Genomic DNA, 16067 nt, shown 5'->3' with positions numbered 1-16067 from the left:
CTTCTCTGCAAGTGTGCACACTGAGAGTAGCACCACCAGCCCTGTGTCCAGTTCTCCTGATTCTTAGGGCACTTCTTGTGTGTGTGTGTGTGGCGGGAGGGAGATATTTCTGAGCTTTTGAAAGCAGAGAGCTATGTCTGTGGCTTACTGCATCTCGTTGAGTTTTTTAAGAACTCCAGTCTTGAATTCTCTGTCATTTAAGTCACATATTTCCCTGTGTTTAAGTTCATTATCTGGAGACTTTTCATTTTCTTTCTGAATTGACTTGTTGCCTTGACAGTTAATGATCTTCCTAGGCATCTACAAGAGTGGGTTCTGCCACAGGTTGAAAATAAGTGGTCTTTCTGTTGTTTTCTTGTAGGTGTTGGTAGGATGTTTTATTTTCTCTCCGACTGCAACCTTTTATTCTCTCTCAGGCTGTATTGTTTTATTTTCTCTGCACTGTTTTGGCTTCTCACACCATGGCAGGATTCACTGGAAGCTGAGCTTCTCTTCTGTGAACAGTTCGCCTGGGTCACAGGGCACCGCCTCCATGGGGGGATGTGGAGAATTTCTGAAGTTCCAAAGCTCTTCCTGCTCCAGAATCAGAGCCTGTGTGTTTCAGTGGCTCTGTTTACTCCTGCAGGGATCCACTCAGATAGATTGGGGGCAAGGGTGTGTTGGATTGTGAGAGATGGACCAGAGCAATCTCTGCAACCACAACCACAGCCAGTCCTACACCCAAGGCTCCCTCCCCTTTGCTGGAAGTAGTTGGGCTGGGAGTCAGTGGCTCTAGCACCAGTTCTCAGAACTGCAAATTTTCTGTTCTTTTGATCTGACACTGCTACCATTATGCTTCTAGCACTGGGAGGGTGAGTTGGGGGCAGCTACGTTCAGTGCCTAAACCTTCCAGTTTTTGCTTAGCAGTGAAAGCTTAAACTGCTAGTTTCACCCTTCTTCCGCCAGTATTTTCCCTGAGGTCTCTGCTGTGAGCCACCATGAGCGTTGGTTTCAGCTGTGTATGCTGATCCCTTAGTCCGGACTTGGGGCAATAAGTGGAGCACTAGCAGTCCCAGTTCTTCCTTGTCCCGTGGCTGCGGTAGTTCCAGAACGCAGTGAGCTCAGAGCCCCAACCTAGGTCTGTGTTCTTTGTCCGTGTTACCTACTTCTCAGTACTTCCCCTTTCCCACCTCCCATGTTCGCCCAATTTTCCCACCTTTTGGTAATTTCTGTTGCATGTCTCTTAGTCTTGCCTGTCTGCTGTGCAGGGAGTCTTTTGTGGAATTACAGTTGTTCAATTTTTTGTAAATTCCAGGGGAGATTTCAAGAGCTCACCTCATGTAGCCGTTTTTATATGGTAATGTGATGCTTTCTTGATAAAGTCCATCCTTACTTTAAGTTAGCCTGTCTATTGTCTTTTTGCACCTAAGATAACATCCTTGGAATGTCAGTAATCCCTTTTAAGGTCCAGAGCAGGAAACTACAGAATCCTTCATGATTATTCTTGTCCCCTGATTACCATCTCTATTTGCTTTAAAAAGTGAACCTTTGACTGTCCTGTACTCAGCTGTATAAAATACATACCTGTCTCTCCAATTTACTTTTATTCAATCCCAGAGATGTCCACATTTTGCTTTCTTCCACCCCCTTAAGCTACCACGAATGAATTTCATGTAACCCTGTTCCTCTGATTCTACATATAATACAAGATGCAAACTGCCATTTTGTGGAGCATTTTCTCAATCCATTGAGATTTTGCTTTCCGGCAACTGTTGTCAGTTTGGCACAAATAAACTCTTGTGACCTTTTGGTTAGGCTGAATGTTTTTTCATTGACAAGTGACATGCTGTTTTTGAATTTTGGGAAAATTTCTAATCGACAGGATTTACAGGAGTAGTACAAAGAATTCTTGTGCATCCTTCACCCAGAGATGTCACTCAGGGTTTGCCTGTTATCTGATAAAGTCTTCTCTAGCGCGAAGATCCCACAACATGCACCCAGTTGCCATCGCCTTGTAGTACAATAGTGGTTATCCAATGTTTCCTTAGTAATAGTAGACTAGGAATTTGAGCAGGAATATGACAAAGCGATGCTGTGTTCTTGTGAGAGAGATGTTGACCTCCTTTTGGTGGGAGATGTCATTCCTCATCCCACTTTCACCCACTAGTTTTTAATGTTCATTGGTGTCTTTTCTCTAAATTAGTTATTACTATGCTAGTTGTAAAATGGTTATTTTTTAATTCCAGCTCTACATCTTCATTTATTAGGTGGCCTTCTACCATACTGAAGAGCTTTCTCTTCTTCCCATTTATTTTGTTTTAATTTTTATCAGTGTGATCTGGATTCTTATTTTATTCAGTGAGTTATCATTTATTTTAATGCTCAGATTGTGCCAGGTTTGGCCTGTGAGAATCCCTTCATGCTTGCTTCTTTGTTCTTTTGACATGTTCTTGTCATTCTTTGTGCAATTCCTAACTTGCTGGCACAAGGTAATGTTCATAGGTGGTCTAATTCTTCCCTGCCCCAGCCTTGGAATGGGCTGATTCTCTAAGGGGCCTTGGCTCCTGTGGGTAGAGTATAGCAGACAGCTGCTTGCAAGCCTTCTCACGGACATAGATGGGAACTGTGTTACTCACCTATTTACTCACGTAGTCCATACATGCACATCACAAGGTCTCACAGATACATTTGATTCCCATCCAGGGTTCTTTCAAACTTTGGCCCTTTCCAGTTTCTCTGATATTCACTGACTCACTCCCTCTTCACCTTGACCCTTTTGCCCTCCACCATATACTGATGCGTTCCTGGAGTGAGCCCTCAAATACATGGTGGGTACCCCACTCTGTTTCTCCTCTGCCTCCCAGACATTGCCAGATATCTTTCTCCCCACTGCAATCTGCCCAGTGGTTTTTTTGCCTGAGGATGGAGGGAGGAGTCATGTGTTTTTAAAGTTGAATTTGATGTGCTTTATGTTGCGCCTAAGGTTGGTTTCTCTTTTTTAATGAATGCTTCAAAGGGAGCCCATTCATTAGTTTCACCAAAATTATGTCATGCATCTGTGCTGGTTAATAAAAATGTGTGACTTTGTTCTATTATGGTTGCATTGTCCAGTGAGACTTCATTATAGGCCATTTACATCACCACATCTTGGGTTCACTCCTTATGCCTTCTATCTGATTGCATGACCTGAGTCTCCAGTTTAAAATTTATCTGGTTGTGAGGAGCATCTTGAGATACAATGATTCTGAGTAAAAATGTTGAGTACATCTAAATACAGTTAAATATCGTGATTAACTTCTTTGACACCCTACCAGTTGTAAGGAAAAAGGGACATTAAAATTGCTATGATTGATTTTATGTCTCACTGAGTATGTCATAACCCTGATTATATATAAAATTTGCTCTTTCAATGTTACTTAGTTTTTCTTTTTTTAAAATATGACTGTTTCCTATAATTTCTAAAATCCCTAATTTATAGAAATTATCCATTATATTTCAGAGAATAGACCATGGGCATAATGGTTGTAAGAGGAGTTTACATTTTCAAATACTGTTTATCTTGGGAAGTGACATTCTGGAATAGTTCCTACTACCAGGGCAGATAGAATTACAAAATTTTCTAGGGCTATTTTTATTCCTTTTTCTATTAAATCTCTGCAATCTCTTAATAGCTCCAAGCTAACTTTTAACTTTCCAATAATTTCCTCTTAGGATTTCTCAAGTCGTTTTTTTCCTGGGAGTGATCTGTACTAGAAAATACCAGACAGATTGCATTCAACCCTAGGGTGTATGTGTGTGTGTTAATTTACTGTAAATGTATGGCAAACATCAGTTTATCATTACCTTTATAAAATGATTATCGCTGCTATATTTTCTGAGAATTTGAGGATCAAGAATGGTTTAAGAGATTTGTTCTATTAATTAAAATTTCGAGGCAAACTAAGGACTTTACAAAGATTTTCAAGGAAAACTTTTTTCAGTTTGCTGAGGGAAAAATAAACATTTATAATTATACTTCAGTAGCTCTACTTTTTCCATCAAGTGTCAACTCAGAATCATGAGACTATTGCTTTCAAGGTATTAAGGGTTCTGGGAACTCCAAGACATGCACATTTGAAAAGATCTTGGTGTTTATACAAAGCAGCACATGTCTGCGTGGATGCTATGACTTCAGTATAACCCCTAGGGAGTGACCACATGGACAAGGTCAGGTGGGAAATACGTTCCTAGAATATAAAGAAGATATGAGGTCCTGTTTATTTTTAGTTGTTTAATAAGAAAACATTCCAAGTGTAGTTGATAGTATTATCAAATTATCATTGTTACCTAAGTGTGTGTTTAATGATATTGCCCAAAAAATCAGAATGTCATGTACACTGAAATTTTAACAGTGTACTCTGCATAATCGGATTCTTCCCTTTTCCTAGGAGCATAAAGACCCCATGATTCAAGATGATATCCTGGAGTTAGAGATGGATGAACTCAATCAACATGAATGTATGGCAACCATGACAGCCCTTATTAAGCACATGCAGAGAAATCAGATTCTACCTAAAGGAGAAGAGGTCTTTCTTCTGCTAATCTTATATTGTCTCAAAACTATTCATTGGTATCATATTAAGAATGAATATTTAATATCGAAGACTAAATCAAATTCCATGTCAAATAAGCATGATTTTGTTGTTCTTGTTTTACTTTGTCATTATTGTCTCATCAAAATATGGAGTTATTTTATGCTTCTTTTAAAGGTAATTTTGAGAGTATCATTTCAGGGTTCAGTGCCAAGAAATCTTCCTCCGTGGATGAAATTTCTTCATGACAAACTAGGAAATTCATCGGTATCATTAAATATTCGTCTCTTCTTAGCAAGACTTGTTATTAATACGGAAGAAGTAAGTAATTTATTATGTCTTTAAATATTCTTTGCAGTTATATGCATCTACTTAAACCCACAACAAAGAAAGACGTAAAAGAACAGAGCATGACATTTTTTTTCCTCTAAATAAATTAGCCAACCATATTTATTTATTTGTTCAACATCATTCTTTTATCATTTTCATTTAAAATATGTGAATTGACGTTTGTTGTGTTAGAAGTGATCTTTTTCTAAGTATATGTGTTAGCAACTTCATTATAGCTGCCAACTCTCTTGGCTCATAGTAGCAAAGAAGGTGGTAAAATTATTCCCGTTGACTCTATATGAAAATTACCTGAATATCTTAGATAGTTGCTGAATTTATATGTTGGCCTACGTGTAGCACTGTGATGGTAAGGAGCCTCTTCCACTGGTGGGAGTTAGGACAGACTTTCTAGAAAGCCCGTGAGCTAAGTGTTGTAAAGTAGCAGTGTGAGTTGACGTTCTACATGGAAGCAGCAGTGTGAACAGAGACAGCCACTGACAGCCAAACACAGCTGCACTGACTGCACAGAACATGGACACAGGTCCACAGGGAAAGTGGGAATGGCGTGGCTACATGTCTGAGGGGCAGGGAAGCTGAGCCAGGCCTTCAGGGTCCAGCTCATTCATTGAGTGGCAGGAAGCCACTGAAGGGTGCTAGGAAGAGTGACATGATCCACTTGGCTCCACAGAAAGTCCTTCTAGGCAGCACTGCAGATGTGAAGTGAAGGCCACAAGGCCATTGAGAAATGGTTGAGAGTGCTGACCTGAAACCGCAGTAGAGCCTATGTTCCTCAGGGTCATGCTTGATTTCTAACTTCTGGGGCTGCCATAACGGGTACCACAAAAACAGATGGCTTAAATAACAGAAACTGAAAACCAGAAGTTTGAAATCAAGGTGTTGGTAGGGTTGGTTCTTTCTGAAAGTTGTAAGGGAGAATCTGTTTCAGGCTTCTATCCCAGCTTATAGTGGCCTCGGGTATTTCTCAGCATGTAGATCGTGTTCTCCATTAGTCTTCACATTGTCTTCCCTCTCTGCGTCTGTCTTCATAAGTACAAATTTACCCTTTTGATAAAGACACTCATTGAATTAAGGCCCTCACTGACTGTTCTTGATAATCTTCAAAGATCCCATTTCTAAGTAAGGTTACACTTACAGCTACTGGGAGTTAGGACTTCAACATTCTTTTGGGGAACTCAGTTCAACCCATCACACTCAGGGTCACATGTGATTTCTAGCTCACATTCTTTTAAGTGCTTACTTGATGGCTAGCGAAAAAGGAATTGGTGTCTTTGTTTTTTGGATGATTTCTTGGTAGCTGGGTTTGACAACTAAGCCTGCTGAATGTATTCATACATGTGGATACGAGGTGCCTCTCAGACATCATTGAGAGATGTCCCTGGAGTTTTGTACATATCTGGAGCTTGAGAATGATCATCATCATTGTGCATATCATTGTGCATATCTAGAGCTTGAGAATGATATCTGGAGCTTGAGAATGGGCAATGGTTTCCAGAAGGGGATGTTCAAAACATTCTGTTGTCTTGTGAAGAAAGATTAGAACTTGGGTTTACATTTATTTTTTAAATTTCAACCTTTTTTTTTTTTAATGTTTTTTTATTAAATTTATTGGGGTGACAATTTAAAAATGGACAGAGAACCTGAAGAGACATTTCTCCAAAGAGGATATACAAATGGCAAATAGACATATGAAAAAATGCTCAACGTCGCTAATCATCAGAGAAATGCAAATGAAAACCACAATGAGATATCACCTCACCCCAGTCAGAATGGCTTTCATCAATAAGACAAATAGTAACAAGTGTTCAATAGGCTGTGGAGAAAAAGGAACCTTCATACACTGTTGGTGGGAATGCAGACCGGTGCAGCCGTTATGGAAGGCAGTGTGGAGGTTTCTCAAGAAATTACAAATAGAATTACCATACGACCCAGCAATCGCTCTCCTGGGTATCTACCCAAAAAATCTGAAAGCATTCCTCTATAGAGAACGTGTACTCCAATGTTCATTGCAGCTTTGTTTACGGTGGCCAAGACATGGAAACAACCAAAATGTCCTTCGATAGATGAATGGATAAAGAAGTTGTGGTATATATAGACAATGGAATACTATTCGGCGTTAAGGAAAGATGATATAGGAGCATTTGTGACAACATGGATCGATCTTGAGAGTATAATGCTAAGTGAAATAAGTCAGACAGACAAAGCAGAGAACCCTATGATTTCACTGATATGTGGTATATAAACCAAAAACAACAAGACAAACAAACGAGAAAGAAAAACTCATAGACACAGACAATAATTTAGTGGTTACCAGAGGGTAAGGGGGTGGGGGGTGGGTGATGAGGGTAAGGGGGATCAAATATATGGTGATGGAAGGAGAACTGACTCTGGGTGGTGAACACACAATGGGATTTATAGATGATGTAATACAGAATTGTACACCTGAAATCTATGTAAATTTCCTAACAATTGTCACCCCAATAAATTTAATAAAAAAAAAGAAAAAAATTTATTGGGGTGACAATTGTTAGTAAATTTACATAGATTTCAGGTGTACAATTCTGTATTACATCGTCTATAAATCCCATTGTGTGTTCACCACCCAGAGTCAGTTCTCCTTCCATCACCATATATTTGATCCCCCTTACCCTCATCACCCACCCCCTTACCCTCTGGTAACCACTAAATTATTGTCTGTGTCTTTCTTTTCTTTCTCATTTGTTTGTCGTGTTCTTTTGTTGTTTTTGGTTTATATACCACATATCAGTGAAATCATAGGGTTCTCTGCTTTGTCTGTCTGACTTATTTCACTTAGCATTATTCTCTCGAGATCCATCCATGTTGTCACAAATGCTCCTATATCATCTTTCCTTAACGCCGAATAGTATTCCATTGTCTATATATACCACAACTTCTTTATCCATTCATCTATTGAAGGATATTTTGGTTGTTTCAAATTTCAACCTTTAAATTTATCTATTAGTTATTTTTAATAATATAGTAAAGAAGTTTGTATTTATAATTGACAGAAAAATCAATACACACACATTGAGAGTGTTCAAACATTTTTACTTATGGGTGATAAACAAAAGACTTGATACAACACCAATTTAAGCTATGAAAGTAGATGAGCAATCCCTGAGGAAACGTAATTTTTTTAAAAAACAAGGCGGCAAAGGTTAAGAAAATAAATAGCTTGATTTATACTTTAGTCTGTTCTTTTGCATCAGAATAGCAATTTCTAAAATAAATTAAATGGAATCTAGTATATAGATACATTTCATTTAGATTTTAGAGTCTTGGGTATAAGAAGTCTACAAGAGAATGATTTCCATAATACAAGAAGAAATGAAAAAAATAGCCACATGTATCTACCTAATTTGCATATTCTCATTTTTCATATATTTGATGCATTGGCATAAAATAAAATTAGAATTCTCTAGAGCTGCATTTATTCAGATATGACAAAGTTGATATAGAATACTTTGATTTTGATTTCTATGAGCATAGTTATATCAGAAAGGTTTTAAGCAAAGAAAACAGCAATAATGAATTCATTTCCGTTGAATTGTGGTTTCCAGAACCCATGAGAAGAAAATTCAACAGAACATCTGATCTGATTAAGCAGGGTAATTGTTGAAATTTGGATTTAGGTCACTTCATAATATAAAATTTTAGCTGATGGAGGATATGTTTCTGGATTAATATTTTGGTTATTCAGAACAGTTCTTTGATATTTGACTTTTAAATTCTCTTCTAGGTCTTTCGTCCTTATGCGAAGTACTGGCTTAGCCCCTTGCTACAGCTGATTGTTTCTGAAAACAATGGAGGAGAAGGAATTCACTATATGGTGGTTGAGATAGTGGTTACTGTTCTTTCATGGACAGGATTAGCTACTCCTGTAGTAAGAATGGATACATCTTTTATGTAGTAGTCTATCAGTTCTTTGCTGATATCCTAAGTAGAGCATATAATAAATAATTCAAGCTCCTCTTAATGACTTAGAGTCTTCATTTTTAGCATTAATTGTTATGTTGCATGTTGCTTTGGTACTGCTGTACTAAATGGTCTCATATTGCTTTAGTTCTCTTTTGTCTGCTTTTAATAATTCCTCTGAACTTTTTTTTAAGCTCTTGGGTATTTGTTTTGTTTGTTGCTCTTCACCTGCTATGAGCTTGAATACTAGCTAATTGGTTTATTAAAAGTATGTGTTGAATAAATGTCAGTAGATTCTGAATGTGAGGTTCTGAAAACTGCTGTGAGTAAAGTCCCTGGATTTTTTGGCATTTGTTTTACCAGCCTATCTACTTACACAGTGTTGACTGATCTATAATGGTTGAGATTGCTGTCACACTTGTTTAGATGAATGACACTGTTCTACTTAAGCAAGCTTGTGACATTCACCAGTATAGATTTGTGTGTGTTGGAATTTTGCCTGTTCGTTTGAAAACATTAACAGTAATGTGTAAAAGTTTTCATGTAAGGATATCCTGGAAACGGTCCTTATTAAACATAATGTATGTACATAGAGCTTTTACATGTGTTTGTGTCAAGGTGTGCCTCTCATTTTGCAGTAAACTAAATTTAGATTCAGCTTTAATGTGATAAAATAATTTATAGGCTGCTTAATAACCTGAAAAAAATTAAGAGACTGTTTAGTTTAACTTAGGAACCACTGGAAAAGATTCATTTAGATGTCAGGAGAGCAGTTAAGCTTGACAAAGCTGAACTGCTTAGGTGGCAGAATAGCTGATTAAAGCCAAAATGAAAGTCACAGTGAAGACTTTAATCAAAAAACTCATTGCAATAGTGTAAGCAAGAGGCAAAAACCAGAGGAAGTGCTGACTCCAGTGTTCCATTTCCCCCCATGAAATAGCATACTGATCAAGGGTCAAGTGAATCAGCACCAGATCTGGGGGTCATCTTCCTGTTGAGGGAACCACACACTAAAGGTTCCAGCAGTTTTATTGGACCCTGCTGTTGGAAGGAGTGTGAGGGACAAAAGGAGTGTGAGGAGTCAAAAAGCACTGAGTACTGAGTCAGAGTGGGGAAGCGTGTTTTCAAGGTTGCCCTTATTACCCTCATTAAGGGGTTTTCAGCAGAGGTACCCAGGAGTGAAGGTGCCTGGGCTAGGAATGCACATATATGCAAGAGCATGACCAAATAGGGGGCCTGAATGTCTGACTGCAACTACCCTTTGAGACTGCAGTGTCCTGGCTGTGTTTCAAGCCTGGTGTAAGGAAACCAATTTTCCCCTATGAGACCTATTGGGTAACACCTTTGTAATGGCCGAAGGTTGAACCTGAAAAATCACACATAGGTTTTTAACAAGGAGACAGCCTCCTCAGTAGAATGTCACATTGTTTTTATAATGAACTTTTGGATTAAACAATGCTTTTTCAGAATGAAATGCTACATATTAATATAGAATTTCTGTACCATTTCAGGGGATTCCTAAAGATGAAGTGTTAGCAAATCGATTGCTTCATTTCCTAATGAAGCATGTTTTTCATCAAAGAAGAGCTGTGTTTAGTCACAACCTTGAAATTATAAAAACCCTTGTTGAATGCTGGAAGGATTGTTTATCCATCCCTTACAGGTATAAATTTACTAGATTTTACAGTATTATTAAAACTTTAAAATGTAAAATGTTGTAAATAATGATTACAATGAAATTTAATTGCTTGAAATGACAGAAGGAATAATATAATTTGAAATAGAATTCATTTATAAGGGTATAATATTGCTATTCATAAAATCATAACATCCAGAGTTTGACACTAGAAGCATTTCTGAGCATGTCATTGCCTCCAGGTAGCCCCTGCCCTGTCTCTAGGTTCACCTCTGGGCATGTGGGACACACTTCACTCTTTATTGTACTAGCCCAGGAGTAGAATGTAGAACTTTTCTCTGATCCCTTTTAGTACTGCCTGAGGCAAACTAAAACTTTCAAAAGATTTTACTACCAACTAAGGGGGAGTTTGGTCAAATAATTATAGGAAGATAGAAAACTGCCTATGCTCCAAAGCTAGAATAACCTGAATGTGAACAGAGTATTAGCAAGAAGAGTGTTAGATATGGGAAAACAAAAAGTATTTCTTACCCTGAAAATTAGCTGTAGAAATTTTTATATTTGTCTTCCTGCTTCTTACTTTATTATACGATAATCTATACATTTATTCTTATGTTTCAGATTAATATTCGAAAAGTTTTCCAGTAAAGATCCTAATTCTAAAGACAATTCAGTAGGAATTCAATTATTAGGCATTGTAATGGCCAATAACTTGCCTCCCTATGACCCGAAATGTGGCATAGAGAGTATAAAGTAAGTATCAGTTTTTGCTTTGATTTCTTTTTACGTTAAAGTATTTCTGAATTGGAAACAGACTGGAGTATGGTTCAATTATGTACATTTAAGGGCCAGAACCCATGTTAAAAATATTTTTACCTAAATTTAATAAGTAGTGGAGTGAATGAGGTAGGTAAGTTTTTTTTTTAATTAGTGTAATTTTTTCATGTACATTTTGGCAAATAAGACGTGTTAAATATTTTCTTATTTTCTAAACTGACATTTTTAACATTTATCTCTTAAAAACAACATGAGCTCCTTGAGACCATATATTATAGGATCATGACCATGAACAGGAACCCCTTGGGACTCGTACTGTCTGCCCTGTTACTGCGCTCCTTGGCATAACTGCAGTCACCTTGCTCCCCTCCATCAGGATCCTTCGGAGGCAGGAGTGGATACAGACATGACGTGTGAAAGGGAGGAGACTTAATGAGATAATTTTGTAACATCACTAAAAGGTGTCCTACTAGTCATTGTCCTACTATTTTAGGATTTTTGAAAAGTCTGTGTTCACATCATGGTTACTTATAAATTTTAGCATGTCCCCTCCATGCTTTTTGCATTTCTTTGAAAGTGTACCACGCTGTCTGGTTGGTCCTCCCCACTAGTCGCCTAGTATCATAGACAAATGTGTTGCTCAACCCACTTACTTTTACATAAGTTATGTGTTTGAGCTTTGATTTTCTCCAGGGAAAACCTTATAGAGCCACTGGGGGATTCAAAGTTAAAAGTCCCTCTGTGAAGTCTGTGGGCTCATGCTCCTCTCTTTCTCTTTATTTTATTGTCTTCTGTTATAGTAGATGGCTTTAAGAGGGAGTCTGTAAGTCATAAGCTTAGATAATAGCTCCTTTTTCACTATAGTTTTATAATATTCAGCATGTGTTTTGCTTTGACTACAGCAGGTTCTGTATGAGTCAATCAACTATCATGTGCCTTTCTGGTCATGACAGCAGAGCCTTAAATACATCTTCATGTATATATTCACACAAATAATTCAAACACGTTTTAAGTTTCATATTTTCTCAGTTTGTGCTATTAATATGTCACGAGGAGTAAATTTTTTATAATTTGATGTCAAACAGTGGATTTTCTGCATATTAATTTTCTATATTTGTTATAGATACTTTCAAGCTTTGGTCAATAATATGTCCTTTGCAAAGTATAAAGAGGTATATGCAGCAGCGGCAGAAGTTCTGGGACTTATTCTTCGATACATTACTGAGAAAAAAAATGTGAGTATGTTGTGCAATTTTAAAATGCTTTTTCAATTTTGATTTGTCATGATACTTGACACTTATATCTTCTATACTGTAAGAAACTAAAGTGGGCATTCTGCATTAATATTTTATTCTCTTTTCTACTGTACAGTGTTCAGTGTTTTAGAGGATGTATGACTTTTTTAAACACTTTGAAATTTGGTAAACATTTAAAGATTGGTAACTTACTGTTTATGTACAAGTCAGGATATGAGTATTTAACCAGCTTTTATTCCTTTCAACTTGTCTCTGCATTTCCTTTTTTTGAGAAAATTATCCAGGTAGATACCTGCTGCTGTTAGGGCTATGTTAAACTAGTGAAATTTTCTACTTCCAATCTTTGGCCTCATACAGCTATTAAACAGGAGAGTTTGCTTTAAAGAGAACCATTTTCCTTCTTCTATTCCCTGTCCATTTTATAGCATTGTGAGAAGAACCGAATTGAACTATTAAGCGTAGTACACATTCAGAATACTATAGTTTTCGATGAAACATAATTATTAAAGATGTATATATAACTGCATGGAAATAACATGTCATGACACTTGAAAATAGTGTCACAGAATGTATAGTGCTACATTACTCTCCTCTCACATGTTAATAGAATGCTATATATTTTGGAGCCTCCAAAAACAATGTCACTCATTGTAGAAGGTGCTTATGCTAGGTCTCTCTGTTGCAGTTCATTTACAATGACTCAGTTGATAAGTCCTCCTTGATTCCCTTTTGTCACATTTTCAAGGACACTCTCAGCTTTCGTCCTACTTCCGTGACAGTTTCTTCTCCCTTAGCTATGTGTTTCCCGGGCCACCTCCATAGCTCTGATTTTAGTGGTCTTCTATTTCACTGTTCCCCTGATGATCCTACAGCATCATGGCTTTAAAAACTGATTATAGGAGAAGGTCTAGAATGGTGGAATAAGTAAATGCTACCCCTGCGACCTCCCAGGATCACATTAAAATTATACCTAAATTATGACAATCAACTTCAAGAAACATATGAAGACTAGCTGAACAGAACACATATAACTAGGAGATATAAAGAAGAGGCCACATCGAGACTGGTGTGGGGCAGAGACATGAAACCAGCTGACCTCAAATCCAAAGGTAGTGGTTGAGCACTGGGAGGGACAGCTTGGTGGCACTGGTCCACGCTGAAGAGGGCAGTGTCACAGCCCCACACTGGGCTTCCCAGCCAAGACATCCTATGCCAGGAAGAGGAGTCCCTACAGTATCTGGCACTGAAAATTAGCGAGGACTCTGTCTGTGTGTCCAGGTGAGACAGAAGGTGGCTGAAAACCCAGACATCCTCTTTAAGGACCCATACACACACTCGCTTGAAAACAGTCACCTGGGCTGTGGTGGAGGAGCAGCAACTCAAGAGGCACCAGAGACGTACGGGGAAAGTGTATTTGAAGTGAGGGGGATTAATGGCAATGTGTCTTTTGCTGTAATAAATTTTTTAAAATTTAAACATTCACTGTATTTCTTTTTATCATGTCATGCATTGTTTTCCAAGTGCATATGGAACATTTCCAAAATAGACCAAATGTCACGCCACAAAAAAGTCTCAGTAAATTTAAGAAGATTGCAATCATATCAAGCATCTTCTCTGACCACAGTGTTATGAAACTAGAAATCAATTACAAGAAAAAAAACTAAAATATACATACGGAAGCTAAATAACATGCTGTTAAGTAATGAATGGGTCAACAGTGATATCAAGGAAGAAATGAAAAGATGCCTTGAGACAAACAAAAATAAAAACACAATGACCAAAAATCTATGGGACATAGCCAAAGCAGTCCTAAAAAGGAAATTCATAACAATTCAGACCTACCTCAAAGAAACGAAAAAAATCTCAAATAAACAGCCTAACTTTACACGGAAGGAAAGTAGAAAAGGAACGGTAAACAGCCCAAAGTGAATACAAGAAGGATATAATAAAGATTATAGAAGAAATAAAACAATACAAAAAAATCAGAAATGAAAAACTGGTTCTTTGAAAAGATAAAGAAAATTGACAAATCTTTAACCAGATTCATCAAATTTAAGAGAGGACCCAAATAAATAAAATCAGAAATGAGAGAGAAGCGATAATGGACACCACAGAAATACAAAACTTTTAAGAAAATACTTTGAGCAGCTATATGCCAACTGATTAGACATGCTGGACAAAATGGATTAATTCCTAGAACTATACAATATTCCAAGGCTGAATCAGGAAAAAAACAGAAAATCTGACTGACCAATTACTACTAATGAAATAAAATCAGTAATCAACAAGCTCCCAACATAAAAAAGTACTGAACCAGACGGTTTTGGGGTGTATTTTACCAAACATTCAAAAGAAGGAATTTACACCTATTCTCAAACTGTTCCAAAATATTAAAGAAGAGGGAGCACTCCAAAGTTCATTTTACGAGGCCACTGTCACCCTGATTCCAAAACCAGACAAAGACATTACAAAAAAAATAAAGTTAAAGGCTGATATCCCTAATGAACATAGATGAACATAGGTGCAAAAATCCTCAACAAAATATTAGCAACGCGAATTCAGCAATACATTAAAAAGATGATACGCCACTATCAAGTGAGATTCATTCCTGGTATGCAGGGTTCGTTCAGTAACCACAAATTAATTAATGTGATACACCACATTAACAAAATGAAAAAGATTGTATGGATAGGGGCCGGCACAGTGGCTCAGGAGGTTGGACCACCGTGCTCCTAATGCTGAAGGCTGCTGGTTCGATTCCCACATGGGCCAGTGGGCTCTCAACCACAAGGTTACCAGTTCGACTCCTCGACTCCCGCAAGGGATGGTGGGCTGCGCCCCTTACAACTAAGATTGAACACGGCACCATGAGCTGAGAAACCGCTGAGTTCCCAGTTGGCTCAGTTGGTTTGAGTGCGTCCTCTCAACCACAAGGTTGCCGGTTCAATTCCTGCAAGAGATGGTGGGCTGTGCCCCTTGCAACTAACAATGGCAACTGGACCTGGAGCTCAGCTGTGCCCCCCATAACTAAGGTTGAAAGGACAACAACTTGACTTGGAAAAAGACCTGGTTGTACACACTTCCCCAATAAAGTCCTGTTCCCCTTCCCCAATAAAATATTTTTTTTTTAAAATCTTATGATCATATCAATAGATGCAGAAGAAGCATTTGACAAAGCCCAACATCCATTTAAACAGATAAAAACTGTTATTAAATTGGGACTAAAGGGATCAAGTCTCAACGTAATAAATGTCATGTAGAATAAACCCTCAGGTAACATCGTACTCAATGGGGAAAAGTTAAAAGCATTTCCCTTAAGATCAGGAACAAGACAAGCATGTCCACTTTCACCACTTTTATTCAACGTAGTACTGGAAGTTCTACCCAGTACTAGCAGTCAGACAAGAAAAAGTCAGACAAGAAAAAGGTATCCAGATGGGTCAGCAGGAAGTAAAATTGTCTTTATTTGCAGACAACATGATACTATATAGAAACGCTTAGATTCCACCAAAAAACTATTAGAACTGATAAATGAATTTAGTTAAATAGCAGGGTACAAAACTT

General features: G+C 37.7%; 1 protein-coding gene across 3 annotated transcripts in view; it reads left to right on the top strand.

Annotated features, from left to right (window-relative positions):
- The window catches only part of PRKDC (protein kinase, DNA-activated, catalytic subunit), a 296326-nt gene that overhangs the window by 169957 nt on the left and 110302 nt on the right, over window positions 1-16067 (top strand). For all 3 annotated transcript variants that reach the window (XM_081070672.1, XM_081070673.1, XM_081070671.1), the window contains exons 47-52: window positions 4407-4544; window positions 4752-4871; window positions 8659-8802; window positions 10346-10497; window positions 11092-11223; window positions 12371-12482. In XM_081070672.1, the coding sequence (XP_080926798.1) occupies window positions 4407-4544; window positions 4752-4871; window positions 8659-8802; window positions 10346-10497; window positions 11092-11223; window positions 12371-12482 (798 nt within the window). The remainder of the gene's footprint in view (window positions 1-4406; window positions 4545-4751; window positions 4872-8658; window positions 8803-10345; window positions 10498-11091; window positions 11224-12370; window positions 12483-16067) is intronic.

This window comes from Rhinolophus hipposideros, assembly GCF_964194185.1.
Source record: "Rhinolophus hipposideros genome assembly, chromosome: 13".
Lineage (NCBI taxonomy): Eukaryota > Metazoa > Chordata > Mammalia > Chiroptera > Rhinolophidae > Rhinolophus > Rhinolophus hipposideros.
Note: the sequence above shows the minus strand (reverse complement) of the source record. Positions and strands in the feature narration are given on the sequence as shown.